The 15,550-nt window shown below is 39.2% G+C and overlaps 1 protein-coding gene across 1 annotated transcript in view; it reads right to left on the reverse strand.

Annotated features, from left to right (window-relative positions):
- Positions 1 to 3,948: 3,948 nt before the first annotated feature.
- The window catches only part of lg10h15orf61 (linkage group 10 C15orf61 homolog), a 12,986-nt gene continuing 1,384 nt past the window's right edge, over positions 3,949 to 15,550 (reverse strand). Inside the window, exon 2 of the mRNA XM_061969254.2 lies at positions 3,949 to 4,538. Coding sequence (XP_061825238.1) covers positions 4,411 to 4,538 — 128 coding nt within the window. The 3' untranslated portion in view covers positions 3,949 to 4,410. The remainder of the gene's footprint in view (positions 4,539 to 15,550) is intronic.

Consider the following 15,550-nt stretch of genomic DNA (forward strand, 5'->3'; position numbering starts at 1 on the left):
AAGTATTGCTTATTTTGCTTAATAACACAACAATGATAGTATGATTAAAGTGAAAGTTAATTGTTGGTTTGTACATAGTATATGTAACTGTTAATGTTGTAAAAGGTATTTGCACAACTAATTAACGTTAGCGTTTGTGACACGTCTTGTGCCGTGGGGTTCTTTCAGGACCGACAGACTGAACGCCAGACGGCTTTGCCAGGTTTACAATCTTTTAATTTTACACAAAGTATTTTCTCTTCCAACTCTTTTCTCTTTCTTTCCTCGCTTTTCAGCTCCTCTTCCTCGCTCGCTCGTCGTCCCCTGTCTCTTGCGGCGTCGCTCCCGGCGCGCCCCGCCTCGCCGCTCGCTCGCCGCCGCCGCCTCTCCACAGCGTTAAAGAGGAGCGCGTCTTTGTAAACACTGAACAGGCACGCCAAACGCGCCTCTCAGAGCAAACGGTGCTTTAGTTTATGAATTTACAACGCAGATACAAATGACACATTCATGTTTTTGTGTAATGATGACAACGTATACGCACGCGGACGATTGACTTGTTGATGGTGATGGCAAGAACGCTGTCGGGGGTTTTCTTTTCAAATGTTCGTTCATAGCCGTTGTGCTGCTATGATAGGCCATTTCCGCTCGACACAGTGTGCATACAACAACATTATTAGGCCGTTTATTGAAATACTCCGACACTTTTGACGACTTTTGGCGTGCTTTTTTCCCCTCGCTCGCATCGTCTGCTTTGCGCTCCGCCATGACAGTAGTGTGACGTAAATATGCGACGCGCCGACGCACAAAAACGGCGTCGACGCATTTACGTAACCGATGACGTCGACTACGTCGACGCGTCGTTTCAGCCTTAATTGACTGGTGTTACCCAAAGTATATTTAAAAAAAACAACCTGTCTCTGTGATCACTATAGCATACCTGCCAACTTTTGAAATCAGAAAAACCTAGTAGCTAGGGTCCAGGGGCCGCAGGCCCCGGTAGGTCCAGGACAAAGTCCTGGTGGGGGGTTCCTTCGCCCCCTGACGCAAAATGATTATTAGCATTCAGACAGGTTAAAATGTTGCTAAAACCATCACTTTTTTATCAGTCAAAGTGACTTTTCAAAACAAAAATATTACAGCAAAAATCATATGGGTTGATTGACATGTTTATTCTGTAAACTAACTTCAATAGTTTGAAATTATTTTGACAGTTAATGCCAGTTATCCTGTCAATCTTTCACAAGACTTCAATTTGTTAATTGAAAGTATAAACAGTATAAACACTTTTTACAGTAAACAAATGGTAAAACAGTACTAAACAATTCCATTAAAAAAAAAATTGGTGTCATTATTAACTTTCTGTCCAAGCTTGTATAATCTACTGCCTTGTTCAATTGTAAAACATATTCTGTGCCTAAAATTCACATTTCTATCACAATTATCATACTGTAAACATGGTAAGCTAACTTCATTAAAATTAATAGTCCTGTCAATAGCATGGAATTACAATTCAAATGTAGTTTTTTTGTAAGCCTTTCAAAAGAATTCAAAATATGAAAAATTAATTGAAGCCATCAGACACTTGAAAAGTGGCACATCACATCTCTAATGTAATCATTTTAACTTTTCAACAGAAATAGCACTGCAAAAATATTAAGGACATACTTCTGTATTTTGGTAGTTATGCTGTCAACATTTAACAAGATTTCTTCAACTTGGACTTGAAAGCATAAATAGTATAAACACTTTTAACAGTATAACAGTACTAAACAATTCCAATAGATAACATTGGTGTCATTACCTTTTTGTTTGCTCAATTATTGCCTCCGTAAATAAAACTTCGGCATTTATCACATCCAAAGAATCTGTTTGGGCGACGAAAAACGTTGAAAGTTTTCCACTTGTATCGCTAGCAACGGCATTAGACTTGTGTTTTTTTGTCCCAACGTGGTCTTTTACATCGCTAATTCCTCCGTGTCCGATCGAAAAATCTTGTCTGCACAAGGTGCAATTCGCGTAGTTTTCACCCTTTTTGGAACGGATAATTATTCCCGGATAGGCTTTTGAATATTCTTCACGGAATGACTGCGGTTTTCTTTTCGGTTTAAGACTCGTTTGCGATTTTTCTCCGGCTGATTCTATGATCGTTCGCTCGTTTGGAAACAATGGCAACTGGTGCCTCGTGCTTGGCAGCGGTGCTATAAATAGCCTCGCGCATGGCATTCGGAATGGCTCGATAGGAAGTTACGGGAAGCAGTGTCGATTGTTATTGTTGTTACGCGATTTCGTGAATAAAACTTTAAAAAAAAAAAAAAATTTTAATTAATGAAAAACCGTATTTTTTATCACTGCAACCGTAACCCGGAATAGGTTGATGAAAACCGTACTAATTACGGGAAAACCGGAGTAGTTGGCAGGTATGCTATAGGTGTATAAATAATAATATAATGTTAAATAAAATCAGTCCCTTGGGCACAAAACTGAAAATAATACAGCTCTCCAAAAAGTGCACTTCTGCTGCTATTGGAACATACTAACTACACACACTATGACACTAAGAACACCACAGTCATCAATCAACAATTCTTCCCCCCTTACATGAGAGCGAAGCCTGGCAATAATTGCATATTGCCTGTTCTGCCCTCACTATACGTGTTGAGGTTATACAGCTTGGCAGACAGCTAACAAACAATCCAAAGCAGATTCATCCATTTAGGCTCTTTATTGTTGTTGATCTTGCTTTGTCTTTTCCTATCTTTACTTTTGTCTTGCACTGGACTGTTATTTTTTTCCTTTTTAACTGAAATACACACAATGACAAATGTATAAGCTATGTGATTCAATTAACATACTGAAATGTAATACACAATATGCAAATATTAGCCTTACACAAATATACAGTACTATCATCAAACAAATACTTCTGAGTGTTGAAACTATTTCGACTGGCAGCCATTTTAAGTCCTCAAAACATCCATTGAAACAGTGCACAAAAATCGTTTTTCAATAAACAGTATCAAACTTAACCACTTTCCACCTTAATATTGAGTTACATAAACAAGTTAAACAGTTTACTTACAGACTTATCTTTTCCAAGGCTTGTAAGAGCTAACACAACTTGTCTACTTCTCAATTGTCTCAACCCGGATGTGCCCAAACTAATGACGCGTAGTATTTTCATATCGCCACAAGGTGTCAGTAAGAGTCTACAATCAAATGGGCATAACATTGCAGGTCCCACAGGGCATTTCCTGTACGTGGGAAGGGATTCGAATAAAGAACCAACTATTTTTCTTTACTATAGTGGCCTCGATAACGGGAGCCGGTTCTCAAAAAGGGATTCGAGTCCATGGAATCGGTTCTTTTCTTATCTTATATTTTTCGAAGTTTTTTTCAAAATTTTACCCATCACTCAATATCCCTAAAAAAAGCTTCAAAGTGCCTGATTTTAACCATCGTTATATACACCCGTCCATTTTCCTGTGACGTCACATAGTGATGCCAACACAAACAAACATGGCGGAAAGAACAGCAAGCTATAGCGACATTAGCTCGGATTCAGACTCGGATTTCAGCGGCTTAAGCGATTCAACAGATTACGCATGTATTGAAACAGATGGTTGTAGTGTGGAGGCAGGTAGCGAAAACGAAATTGAAGAAGAAACTGAAGCTATTGAGCCATATCGGTTTGAACCGTATGCAAGCGAAACCGACGAAAACGACACGACAGCCAGCGACACGGGAGAAAGCGAGGACGAATTCGGCGATCGCCTTCTAACCAACGATTGGTATGTGTTTGTTTGGCATTAAAGGAAACTAACAACTATGAACTAGGTTTACAGCATATGAAATATATTTGGCAACAACATATATTCTGTAGACATACCCTCATCCGCGCTCTTTTCCTGAAAGCTGATCTGTCCAGTTTTGGAGTTGATGTCAGCAGGCCAGGGAAGCTAGGGTCGATATTCCTCTCTTGATCATCTTCGGTGGCATAAGGGACGGTGTGAGCCAAGACATCCAGGGTCCCACAGGGCATTTCCTGTACGTGGGAAGGGATTCGAATAAAGAACCAACTATTTTTCTTTACTATAGTGGCCTCGTTAACGGGAACCGGTTCTCAAAAAGGGATTCGAGTCCATGGAATCGGTTCTTTTCTTATCGAACAACCGGGAGAACCGATTTCGAACATCATCCCTCGGCCAGTTGTTTGGATAATAACATATCTATCTTTGTTATTATTTAAGTTGAGCTGGCTCATCACTCTTGTCAGTGCAATGACATGCAGAAGCAACTTCTCCATTGCAACTTGATTTTTTTTTTAATAATTGCACAAAGACCACAACATACTCAGAATGACACTTTCAGCAACATCTCCACTTCTTGGAAAATTTAAATAAAGAACATGAAATCATCTAGAATTTTTTTGGCTTAATATTGAGCACCTTCGTCTTCCTTGTAAGCGAAATAGACTGTGACAGGACCAAGGCTTGTATGGACTGTTTCAGCAGCACCCACAACCATCCAACAACCGATTCCATAGGCCAAACAGGGGACACCTGCAAACACACTGCATTTTAGTACATTGTATGAAACATGTATAAATGTATATTTTATAGGGGTGTAACAATTTGTTCTAACAACGATTCGGTACCATACTTGCCAACCCTCCCGGGAGACTCCCGAATTTCAGTGCCCCTCCCGAAAATCTCCCGGGGCAACCATTCTCCCAAATTTCTCCCGATTTCCACCCGGACAACAATATTGGTGGCGTGCCTTTAAGGCACTGCCTTTAGCGTCCTCTACAACCTGTAGCCACGTCCGCTTTTCCTTTATACAAACAGGGTTCCGGCTCATTCACATAATACAGGTAAAAGCCAGTAAATTAGAATATTTTGAAAAACTTGATTTATTTCAGTAATTGCATTCAAAAGGTGTAACTTGTACATTATATTTATTCATTGCACACAGACTGATGCATTCAAATGTTTATTTCATTTAATTTTGATGATTTGAAGTGGCAACAAATGAAAATCCAAAATTCCGTGTGTCACAAAATTAGAATATTGTGTAAGGCTAATACAAAAAAGGGATTTTTAGAAATATTGGCCAACTGAAAAGTATGAAAATGAAAAATATGAGCATGTACAATACTCAATACTTGGTTGGAGCTCCTTTTCCCTCAATTACTGCGTTAATGCGGCGTGGCATGGAGTCGATGAGTTTCTGGCACTGCTCAGGTGTTATGAGAGCCCAGGTTGCTCTGATAGTGGCCTTCAACTCTTCTGCGTTTTTGGGTCTGGCATTCTGCATCTTCCTTTTCACAATACCCCACAGATTTTCTATGGGGCTAAGGTCAGGGGAGTTGGCGGGCCAATTTAGAACAGAAATACCATGGTCCGTAAACCAGGCACGGGTAGATTTTGCGCTGTGTGCAGGCGCCAAGTCCTGTTGGAACTTGAAATCTCCATCTCCATAGAGCAGGTCAGCAGCAGGAAGCATGAAGTGCTCTAAAACTTGCTGGTAGACGGCTGCGTTGACCCTGGATCTCAGGAAACAGAGTGGACCGACACCAGCTGGACTGCTGCTGAGTGGTCCAAAGTCATGTTTTCTGACGAAAGCAAATTTTGCATTTCCTTTGGAAATCGAGGTCCCAGAGTCTGGAGGAAGACAGGAGAGGCACAAGATCCACGTTGCCTGAAGTCTAGTGTAAAGTTTCCACCATCAGTGATGGTTTGGGGTGCCATGTCATCTGCTGGTGTCGGTCCACTCTGTTTCCTGAGATCCAGGGTCAACGCAGCCGTCTACCAGCAAGTTTTAGAGCACTTCATGCTTCCTGCTGCTGACCTGCTCTATGGAGATGGAGATTTCAAGTTCCAACAGGACTTGGCGCCTGCACACAGCGTAAAATCTACCCGTGCCTGGTTTACGGACCATGGTATTTCTGTTCTAAATTGGCCCGCCAACTCCCCTGACCTTAGCCCCATAGAAGATCTGTGGGGTATTGTGAAAAGGAAGATGCAGAATGCCAGACCCAAAAACGCAGAAGAGTTGAAGGCCACTATCAGAGCAACCTGGGCTCTCATAACACCTGAGCAGTGCCAGAAACTCATCGACTCCATGCCACGCCGCATTAACGCAGTAATTGAGGCAAAAGGAGCTCCAACCAAGTATTGAGTATTGTACATGCTCATATTTTTCATTTTCATACTTTTCAGTTGGCCAACATTTCTAAAAATCCCTTTTTTGTATTAGCCTTAAGTAATATTCTAATTTTGTGACACACGGAATTTTGGATTTTCATTTGTTGCCACTTCAAATCATCAAAATTAAATGAAATAAACATTTGAATGCATCAGTCTGTGTGCAATGAATAAATATAATGTACAAGTTACACCTTTTGAATGCAATTACTGAAATAAATCAAGTTTTTCAAAATATTCTAATTTACTGGCTTTTACCTGTATATGCGGCTTTTACACACACAGAAGTGAATGCCAAGCATACTTGGTCAACAGTCATACAGGTCACACTGAGGGTGGCCGTATAAACAACTTTAACACTGTTATAAATATGCGCCACACTGTGAAACCACACCAAACAAGAATGACAAACACATTTCGGGAGAACATCCGCACCATAACACAACATAAACACAACAGAACAAATACCCAGAAACCCTTGCAGCACTAACTCTTCCGGGACGCTACAATATATACCCCCGCTACCCCCCCTCAACCCCACCCATACTTGCCAACCCTCCCAAATTTTCCGGGAGACTCCCGAATTTCAGTGCCTCTCCCGGGACAACCATTCTCCCGAATGTCTCCCGATTTCCAGCTAGACTTAAGGCATGCCCCCTGCAGGTCCGTGCGGTAGAGATGCGCGGTTTGCGGACACAACCGCGGAGTCCGCGGATTATCCGCGGGTCGGGCGGTTGAAATAAAAAAAAAAAAAGATTTTATCCGCGGGTCGGGTCGGGTTGAAATTTTAAAAAATTAGATTTTAAATAGATTCAGGCGGGTGGCAGTTAAACCAATTCGGAAATATATATACATAGTTAAATATTGTTACCCACATACGAAAAACGAGCAGGCACCTGCAGCATATGCCACAACAGAAGAAGAAGAAAAAAAAGAGATGGCAACGCCGGCAGCAAACGTGGTACGCGACAAACTAAAAAAGGGAACACTAAAGACCAGGGAAAAAAAAGGCCAGAAAAGTTCAGCGTGGACTCGTTTTTATGAGGTTGTAAATCAGGATGATAGTAATGCTGGCTACGTGATTTGCAAGAGCTGCGACGCTGTTTATGTCTACGACAGTCACAAAACCGGGACATCTAACATGGTGCATCACATTTGTGCAAAACCCCGAATCTCCACAAACACCCTGAGCATGAGCAGTTTCGTCCGCCCTGATCCCAGAAGAGTGCCACAGGATGTTAAAACAAGATAGAACGCAGCTGCCTGCAGCAGTTTGAGTGGCGCGAGCGCGCTTGGAGGTGTGCTCAGCGCGGCTCCCAGATGATTGCGCACTGGTGTGCGTCTGGGCCGTGACAGCGTGGTACGCATTGAATGTCTCTGCTGCATTGGATCAGTCTCCTTTCTTTAACAGGCAAAAGCTTTATAACCTCACTAATGCCTTGCATCGTCTATATTAGATATATAACGACGGGCGGGTGCGGTTTTGATTAAATGTTAGTTCGGGTGGATGCGGATGGTTGACGACTTTTGTGATGCGGTTGCGGATGAAATAATTGCCTATCCGCGCATTTCTACCGTGCGGACCTGAGTGAGGACAGCCTGTCGTCACGTCCGTTTGGCCAACCAAAAAGTAACCACAGAACACTATACCGTATAGTATTCTGTGGTTACTTTATGGTTGGCCAACGGTTTATGTTGTATTGCGCACCCTAACCGCAAGTGTTGGAGTCTTTTTTTGTTTGTTTTAAACCTTTATTTATAACATTCAACATTTACATACAATCAAAAAATAATAATAATAATCACAACAAGTACAGAAACAGTACAAAACAGCGCCAGGGGGATTGTAAACTCAATAAAGCAACGAAATAAGAATGCAAAATATATATACCGTATTTTTCGGAGTATAAGTCGCACCGGAGTATAAGTCGTACCTGCCGAAAATGCATAATAAAGAAGGAAAAAAACATATATAAGTCGCACTGGAGCCCAGCCAAACTATGAAAAAAACTGCGACTTATAGTCCGAAAAATACGGTATGTAACAAAATGTAAAGCCATAAGCTCACACAAGTTCTGTAAATTATCCAAATTTGGAGCACAGCGTCATCGTTTTCACAGCTTATTGGTTGTTAGAGTTAGAGAGTGTTTTAATGTAGAGTTCCAAACCTTTTTTAAAGGCACAAAAAAAAGGTCGGGTATTGAGAAACTTACATTTATGAATATAAAACTTAGCCAATAGTATAATGAGGTTGCAAAGGTAAAATTCATTTTCAAATTTGTTTTCATATAGTGTAAATGCAAATATCACATCTTTAAAACAAAGCACAAATGTGTCATGGGCAAGTGTGGGAGTCGGTTCTGAAGTATGAAGTAAAGAGACGAAACTTCATCACCTCGCCTGGTTATTGACTCTAACCCAGAATATTACACTGCCCATACCTATGCTCCTTCAAAGGCTGTGCTACTGGCTGCAAAGCATTGCACTTTCAAATACAACAATGAGTAGAGAGGCGTGTTATGTGTGTATATGTGTAAATAAATGAACACTGAAATTCAAATATTTATTTTATATATATATATATATATATATATATATATATATATATATATATATATATATATATATATGTCTTAATAAGGTTATCCAAAAAATAGTGCTCGATACCGTAGTAGAGCGCAATATATGTATGTGTGGGAAAAAAATCACAAGACTACTTCATCTCTACAGGCCTGTTTCATGAGGGGGTTCCCTCAATCATCAGGAGATTTTAATGGGAGCATTCACATACCATGGTTTATATAGGGCACAGAGTGGGTGGGTACAGGCTGGCGTAGGGGCGTGGTGATTGGCTCATGTGTTACCTAGGAGGTGTTTCCGTCTGTGGCGTCATGCTGATACAATTTTGCTGCGCTTGTTGAGGGATGACAGGTCTGGACAGTATATAATAAACAGTTTCTCTTTCAAGCATAGGTTGCATCTTTTATTACCACTATTGTAAGGTGTGCTGGATGCAAGAATTTGCCATGTTATTGAATATTCAACATTATTGTCTTTGAGGTCCCAAATGTGTTTGCTGAGTTCTGTGGTATTCCGCAGGTTTTGGTTCCTGAAAGAAGCCTTGTGATTGTTCCATCTGGTTTTAAACTCTTCCTCGGTTAATCCTACATATGTGTCGGATGTGTTAATGTCCTTGCGTGTTACCTTAGATTGGTAGACAACTGATGTTTGTAAGCACCCCCCGTTGAGAGGGCAATCAGGTTTCTTGCGGCAGTTGCAGCCTTTGTTGGTTTTGGGGTCGCTCTGTCCGGGGGCCGACGGCTCATTTGCAATTGTTTTGTTGTGGTTTGAGATAATTTGTCGTATATTGTTCATACAGCTGTAGCTCAATTTAATGTTGTTCTTGTTGAATACTTTTCTTAGGCTGTTGCCTTTGGGAAAGTGTTTGTCAATCAGAGTGAGGAATTTGTGGCCAATGTTAGTTGAGACGTTTTTGCTGTATGGGGGGTTGTACCAGATGATGTTGTTTCGAGAAACTGTTTATTATATACTGTCCAGACCAGTCATCCCTCAACAAGCGCAGCGAAATTGTATCAGCATGCCGCCACAGACGGAAACACCTCCTAGTAACACATGAGCCAATCACCACGCCCCTACGCCAGCCTGTACCCACCCACTCTGTGCCCTATATAAACCATGGTATGTGAAAGCTCCCATTAAAATCTCCTGATGATTGAGGGAACCCCCTCATGAAACAGGCCTGTAGAGATGAAGTAGTCTTGTGATTTTTTTCCCACACATACATATATATATATATATATATATATATATATATATATATATATATATATATATATATATATATATATATATATATATATATATATACATATATATATATATATATATATATGTATAATAAAATACATATATATATATATACATAGCTAGAATGAACTGAAAGTTAAGTAATTTATTGTATATATATATATATATAAGAAATACTTGAATTTCAGTGAATTCTAGCTATAAATATACTCCTCCCTCCTTAAACCCGCCGCCACCGACCCCGCCCACCTCAACCCCCCCCCACGCCCCCCAAATCTCCCGAATTTGGAGGTCTCAAGGTTGGCAAGTATGACCCCGCCCACCTCAACCTCCTCATGCTCTCTCAGGGAGAGCATGTCCCAAAATCCAAGCTGCTGTTTTGAGGCATGTTAAAAAAATAATAATGCACTTTGTGACTTCAATAATAAATATGGCAGTGCCATGTTGGCATTTTTTTTCCCATAACTTGAGTTGATTTATTTTGGAAAACCTTGTTACATTGTTTAATGCATCCAGCGGGCATCACAACAAAATTAGGCATAATAATGTGTTCATTCCACCTCTGTATATATCGGTATCGCTTGATAACGGTATCGGTAATTAAGAGTTGGACAATATCGGAATATTGGCAAAAAAGCCATTATCGGACATCTCTGGTTTTACACTTTTCTCAACTTTTGTATTTAAAAGCCTAACCAGGGACGAGGGTTGCAAATGATCCTGTGGCTAGAAGTCTTATGTACCGTATTTTTCTGAGTATAAGTCGCACTGGAGTATAAGACGCATTTTTTGGGGAAATGTATTTGATAAAAGCCAACAGCAAGAATAGACATTTGAAAGGCAATTTAAAATAAATCAAGAATAGTGAACAACAGGCTGAATTAGTGTACGTTATATGAGGCATAAATAACCAACTGGTATGTTAATGTAACATATTATGGTAAGAGTCATTCAAATAACTATAACATATAGAACATGCTATACGTTTACCAAACAATCTGTCACTCCTAATCGCTAAATCCCATGAAATCTTATACGTCTAGTCCAGGGGTCGGCAACCCGCGGCTCTTTAGCGCCGCCCTAGTGGCTCTCTGGAGCTTTTTCAAAAATGTATGAAAAATGGAAAAAAATCTATTTTTTGTTTTAATATGGTTTCTGTAGGAGGACAAACATGACACAAACCTCCCTAATTGTTATAAAGCACACTGTTTATATTAAACATGCTTCACTGATTAGAGTATTTGGCGAGCGCCGTTTTGTCCTACTAATTATGGCGGTCCTTGAACTCACCGTAGTTTGTTTACATGTATAACTTTCTCCGACTTTCTAGGACGTGTTTTATGCCACTTCTTTTTCTGTCTCATTTTGTCCACCAAACTTTTAAGGTTGTGCATGAAAGGTGAGTTTTGTTGATGTTATTGACTTGTGTGGAGTGCTAATCAGACATATTTGGTCACTGCATGACTGCGAGCTAATCGATGCTAACATGCTATTTAGGCTAGCTATATGTACATATTGCATCATTATGCCTCATTTGTAACTATATTTGAGCTCATTTAGTTTCCTTTAAGTCCTCTTAATTCAATCTATACCTCATGACACACTATCTGTATGTAATAGAAAGGTCCTTCTCTGTCAGGCGGGGGGACGCCACTTCTTCTTCTGCTCCGCTTTACTGTGGTGTCCCCCAGGGATCTATTCTAGGCCCCATCCTGTTCGCTCTATATCTCCTCCCTCTTGGAGAGATTTTTAAGAGGCATGGAGTGTCTTATCACTTTTATGCAGACGACTGCCAAATTTATATGCCTATTTCAAAAGGCCACGGCCCCCTGACACCCTTTCTCAACTGTCTATGCGACGTCAAGGCTTGGTTAGCCCAGAATTTTTTAATAATGAATGAGGGAAAAACGGAAATTTTTGTGTTTGGTCCGACCCTCACTGACTTGGGACCATTGCAAAATTATGTGCGTCCCAAAATCACCAGCCTTGGCGTCACTATAGACAGCGATTTTAAACTTGACAAACAAGTCAATGGCGTTTTAAAATCGTGTTTTTATCATCTTCGTCTTTTAGCAAAGGTAAAACCGTTTTTATCTTTTAACCTTTTTGAACAAGTCGTGCATGCTTTTATTTCCAGTCGCCTGGACTACTGCAATGCACTTTATGCTGGCATTAGTCAAAAAGCTCTCTCCCGGTTGCAGTTAGTCCAGAATGCGGCAGCACGACTTTTAACAGGGGCCAGGAGACGCCAGCATATAACCCCAATCCTTGAGAGTTTGCACTGGCTCCCTGTTCATTTTAGAATTGATTTTAAAACCTTGCTGTTTGTTTTTAAAGCTTTACATGGACTGGCACCTCAGTATATCTCGGACCTCATCCAAACTTACAATCCTGCGCGCGCTCTGAGGTCCGAGAGCCAGCTCCAGCTCGTGGTGTCCAAGACGAGACTTAAAACCAGGGGAGACAGGGCCTTCTCTGTGGTCGGCCCTAAGCTCTGGAACACTCTGCCCCTCCATGTTCGAACTGCTCCCACAGTGGAGTGTTTTAAGTCTCGTCTTAAGACCCACTTTTATTCTCTGGCTTTTAACACTACGTGAGTTGTGTGGTCCTCTGTTGTCCTCTGTGTTTTTAAAATTTTGCTTTCTATTTACTGTTTTAATTGGTTTTACCCTTTGAAATTGTTTTTAAATCATATTTATTTTTTATTGTTTTTAATTGTGTTTAATATTGTTGTGCAGCACTTTGGAAACATTTTGTTGTTTAAATGTGCTATATAAATAGAGTGGATTGGATTGGATTGAATATGGCTTTTAATTTTTTGCGGCTCCAGACAGATTTGTTTTTGTACTTTTGGTCCAATATGGCTCTTTCAACATTTTGGGTTGCCGACCCCTGGTCTAGTCTCTTACGTGAATGAGATCAATAATATTATTTGATATTTTACATTAATGTGTTAATAATTTCACACATAAGTCGCTCCTGAGTATAAGTCGCACCCCCGGCCAAACTATGAAAAAAACTGCCACTTATAGTCCGAAAAATACGGTACTTTGACATCGGTTACCTGTGGGTAGCAATGTTTAATTGTACTGTCCCTGTCAAATAAATATATAAATAAATAAATTAAGGCTAAAACGACGCGTCGACGTAGTAGACGTCATCGCTTACGTAAATACGTCGACGCCGTTTTTGTGCGTCGACGCGTCGCATATTTACGTCACACTACCGTCATGGCGGAGCGCAAAGCAGACGATGCGAGCGAGGGGAAAAAAGCACGCCAAAAGTCGTCAAAAGTGTGGGAGTATTTCAATAAACTGCCTAATAATGTTGTTGTATGCACACTGTGTCGAACGTAAATGGCCTATCATAGCAGCACAATGGCTATGAACGAACATTTGAAAAGAAAACACCCGACAGCGTTCTTGCCATCACCATCAACTAGTCAATCGTTCGCGTGAGTATACGTTGTCATCATTACACAAAAACATGAATGTGTCATTTGTATCTGCATTGTAAATTCATAAACTAAAGCACCGTTTCGCTCTGAGAGGAGCGTTTGGCGTGCCTGTTCAGTGTTTACAAAGACGCGCTCCTCTTTAACGCGCCCAGGTGCGCGACCCGCGCACCTGGGCGCGATCATCCAATCTCCTCTCGCTGAAGAAAAGGGGAGCAGCAGAGAGAGAGGGAAGAGAGACTGGAAGGAGCCAGAGTGAAGCTGACGTGGAGCGAGAGAGGAGGAGAGCCAGAGACAGAGGACGACGAGGGAGCGAGCGAGGAAGAGGAGCTGAAAAGCGAGGAAAGAAAGAGAAAAGAGTTGGAAGAGAAAAGACTTTGTGTAAAATTAAAAGATTGTAAACCCGGCAAAGCCGTCTGGCGTTCAGTCTGTCGGTCCTGAAAGAAGCCCACGGCACAAGACGTGTCACAAACGCTAACGTTAATTAGTTGTGCAAATACCTTTTACAACATTAACAGTTACATATACTATGTACAAACCAACAATTAACTTTCACTTTAATCATACTATCATTGTTGTGTTATTAAGAAAAATAAGCAATACTTTTACTTTTGTTGAAATGTTTACACTGTTACAGAATATTTCGTTTTGCACTTTTTTGTATTGGATGTTTATCTTTATTTTTGCACATTTTAGCAAATAAGCAATACTTTGAATTTTGTTGAAATGTTTACACTTGTTACAGAATATTTCCGTTTTGCACTTTTTTGTATTGGATGTTTATCTTTATTTTTGCACATTTTAAAGCAAAATAAGCAATACTTTTACTTTTGAAATGCTTATACTATTGCAGAATATTAAGATTTGCACTGGATGTTTACTTTTATATTTGCACATTAAAAAGCAAATAAGCTACTTTTAATTTTGTTAAATGTTAAAAGTTTTAAATGTTTACATTGTTACAGAATATTTTGTCATGTTGTTGTCAATGTTGACTGAGTGGCCATACTTTTTTTTTTGGTAAATAAAAGCCATGCCTTTTGAAAAAACTGGCCTACATTTATTTTTTCATCTTCATTTTAAATAAAAAAAAATAATCGGTAAAAGGAAAACTAATCTATAGATTAATCGAAAAAAATAATCTATAGATTAACCGATTAATCGAAAAAATAATCTATGGATTAATCAATAGAAAAATAATCGTTAGCTGCAGCCTTAAAATAAATCAATCAAAAATACACCCCTAGTGTTTCCTCATACTAACCAGAGGTGGGTAGAGTAGCCAAAAATTGTACTCAAGTAAGAGTACTGTTACTTTAGAGATTTATTACTCAAGTAAAAGTAAGGAGTAGTCACCCAAATATTTACTTGAGTAAAAGTAAAAAGTATGTTGTGAAAAAACTACTCAAGTACTGAGTAACTGATGAGTAACATACACACACATATCATATATATATACATATATACACACAAACATATATATATATATATATATATATATATATATATATATATATATATATAAACACACACACACACATATATATATATATATATATATATATACATACACACACACATATATATATATATATATATATATATATATATATATATATATATATATATATATATATATATATATATATATATATATATATATATATATATATATATATATATATGTATGTGTGGGAAAAAAAATCACAAGACTATTTAATCTCTTATATATATACATATACACATATATATATATATATATATATATATATACATACATTGATATATACAGTATATAATTTATATTTATTTATCTTGCCGTTTTTGTTTGCATGTTAAAGGTGTTTTAATGAATATACATGCATGTTTAACACATATAGATTCCTTTCTTTCATGAAAACAAGAATATAAGTTGGTGTATTACCTGATTCTGATGACTTGCATTGATTGTAATCAGACAGTAGTGATGATAACGTCCACGTTTTCAAATAGAGGAGAAAAAAAGTTCCTCCTTTCTGTCTAATACCACATGAAAGTGGTTGGTTTTTGGCATCTTATTTGTCCAGCTTCCATATTCGTTTTCATA

The sequence above is a fragment of the Nerophis lumbriciformis genome, linkage group LG10 (genome assembly GCF_033978685.3).
Source record: "Nerophis lumbriciformis linkage group LG10, RoL_Nlum_v2.1, whole genome shotgun sequence".
NCBI lineage: Eukaryota > Metazoa > Chordata > Actinopteri > Syngnathiformes > Syngnathidae > Nerophis > Nerophis lumbriciformis.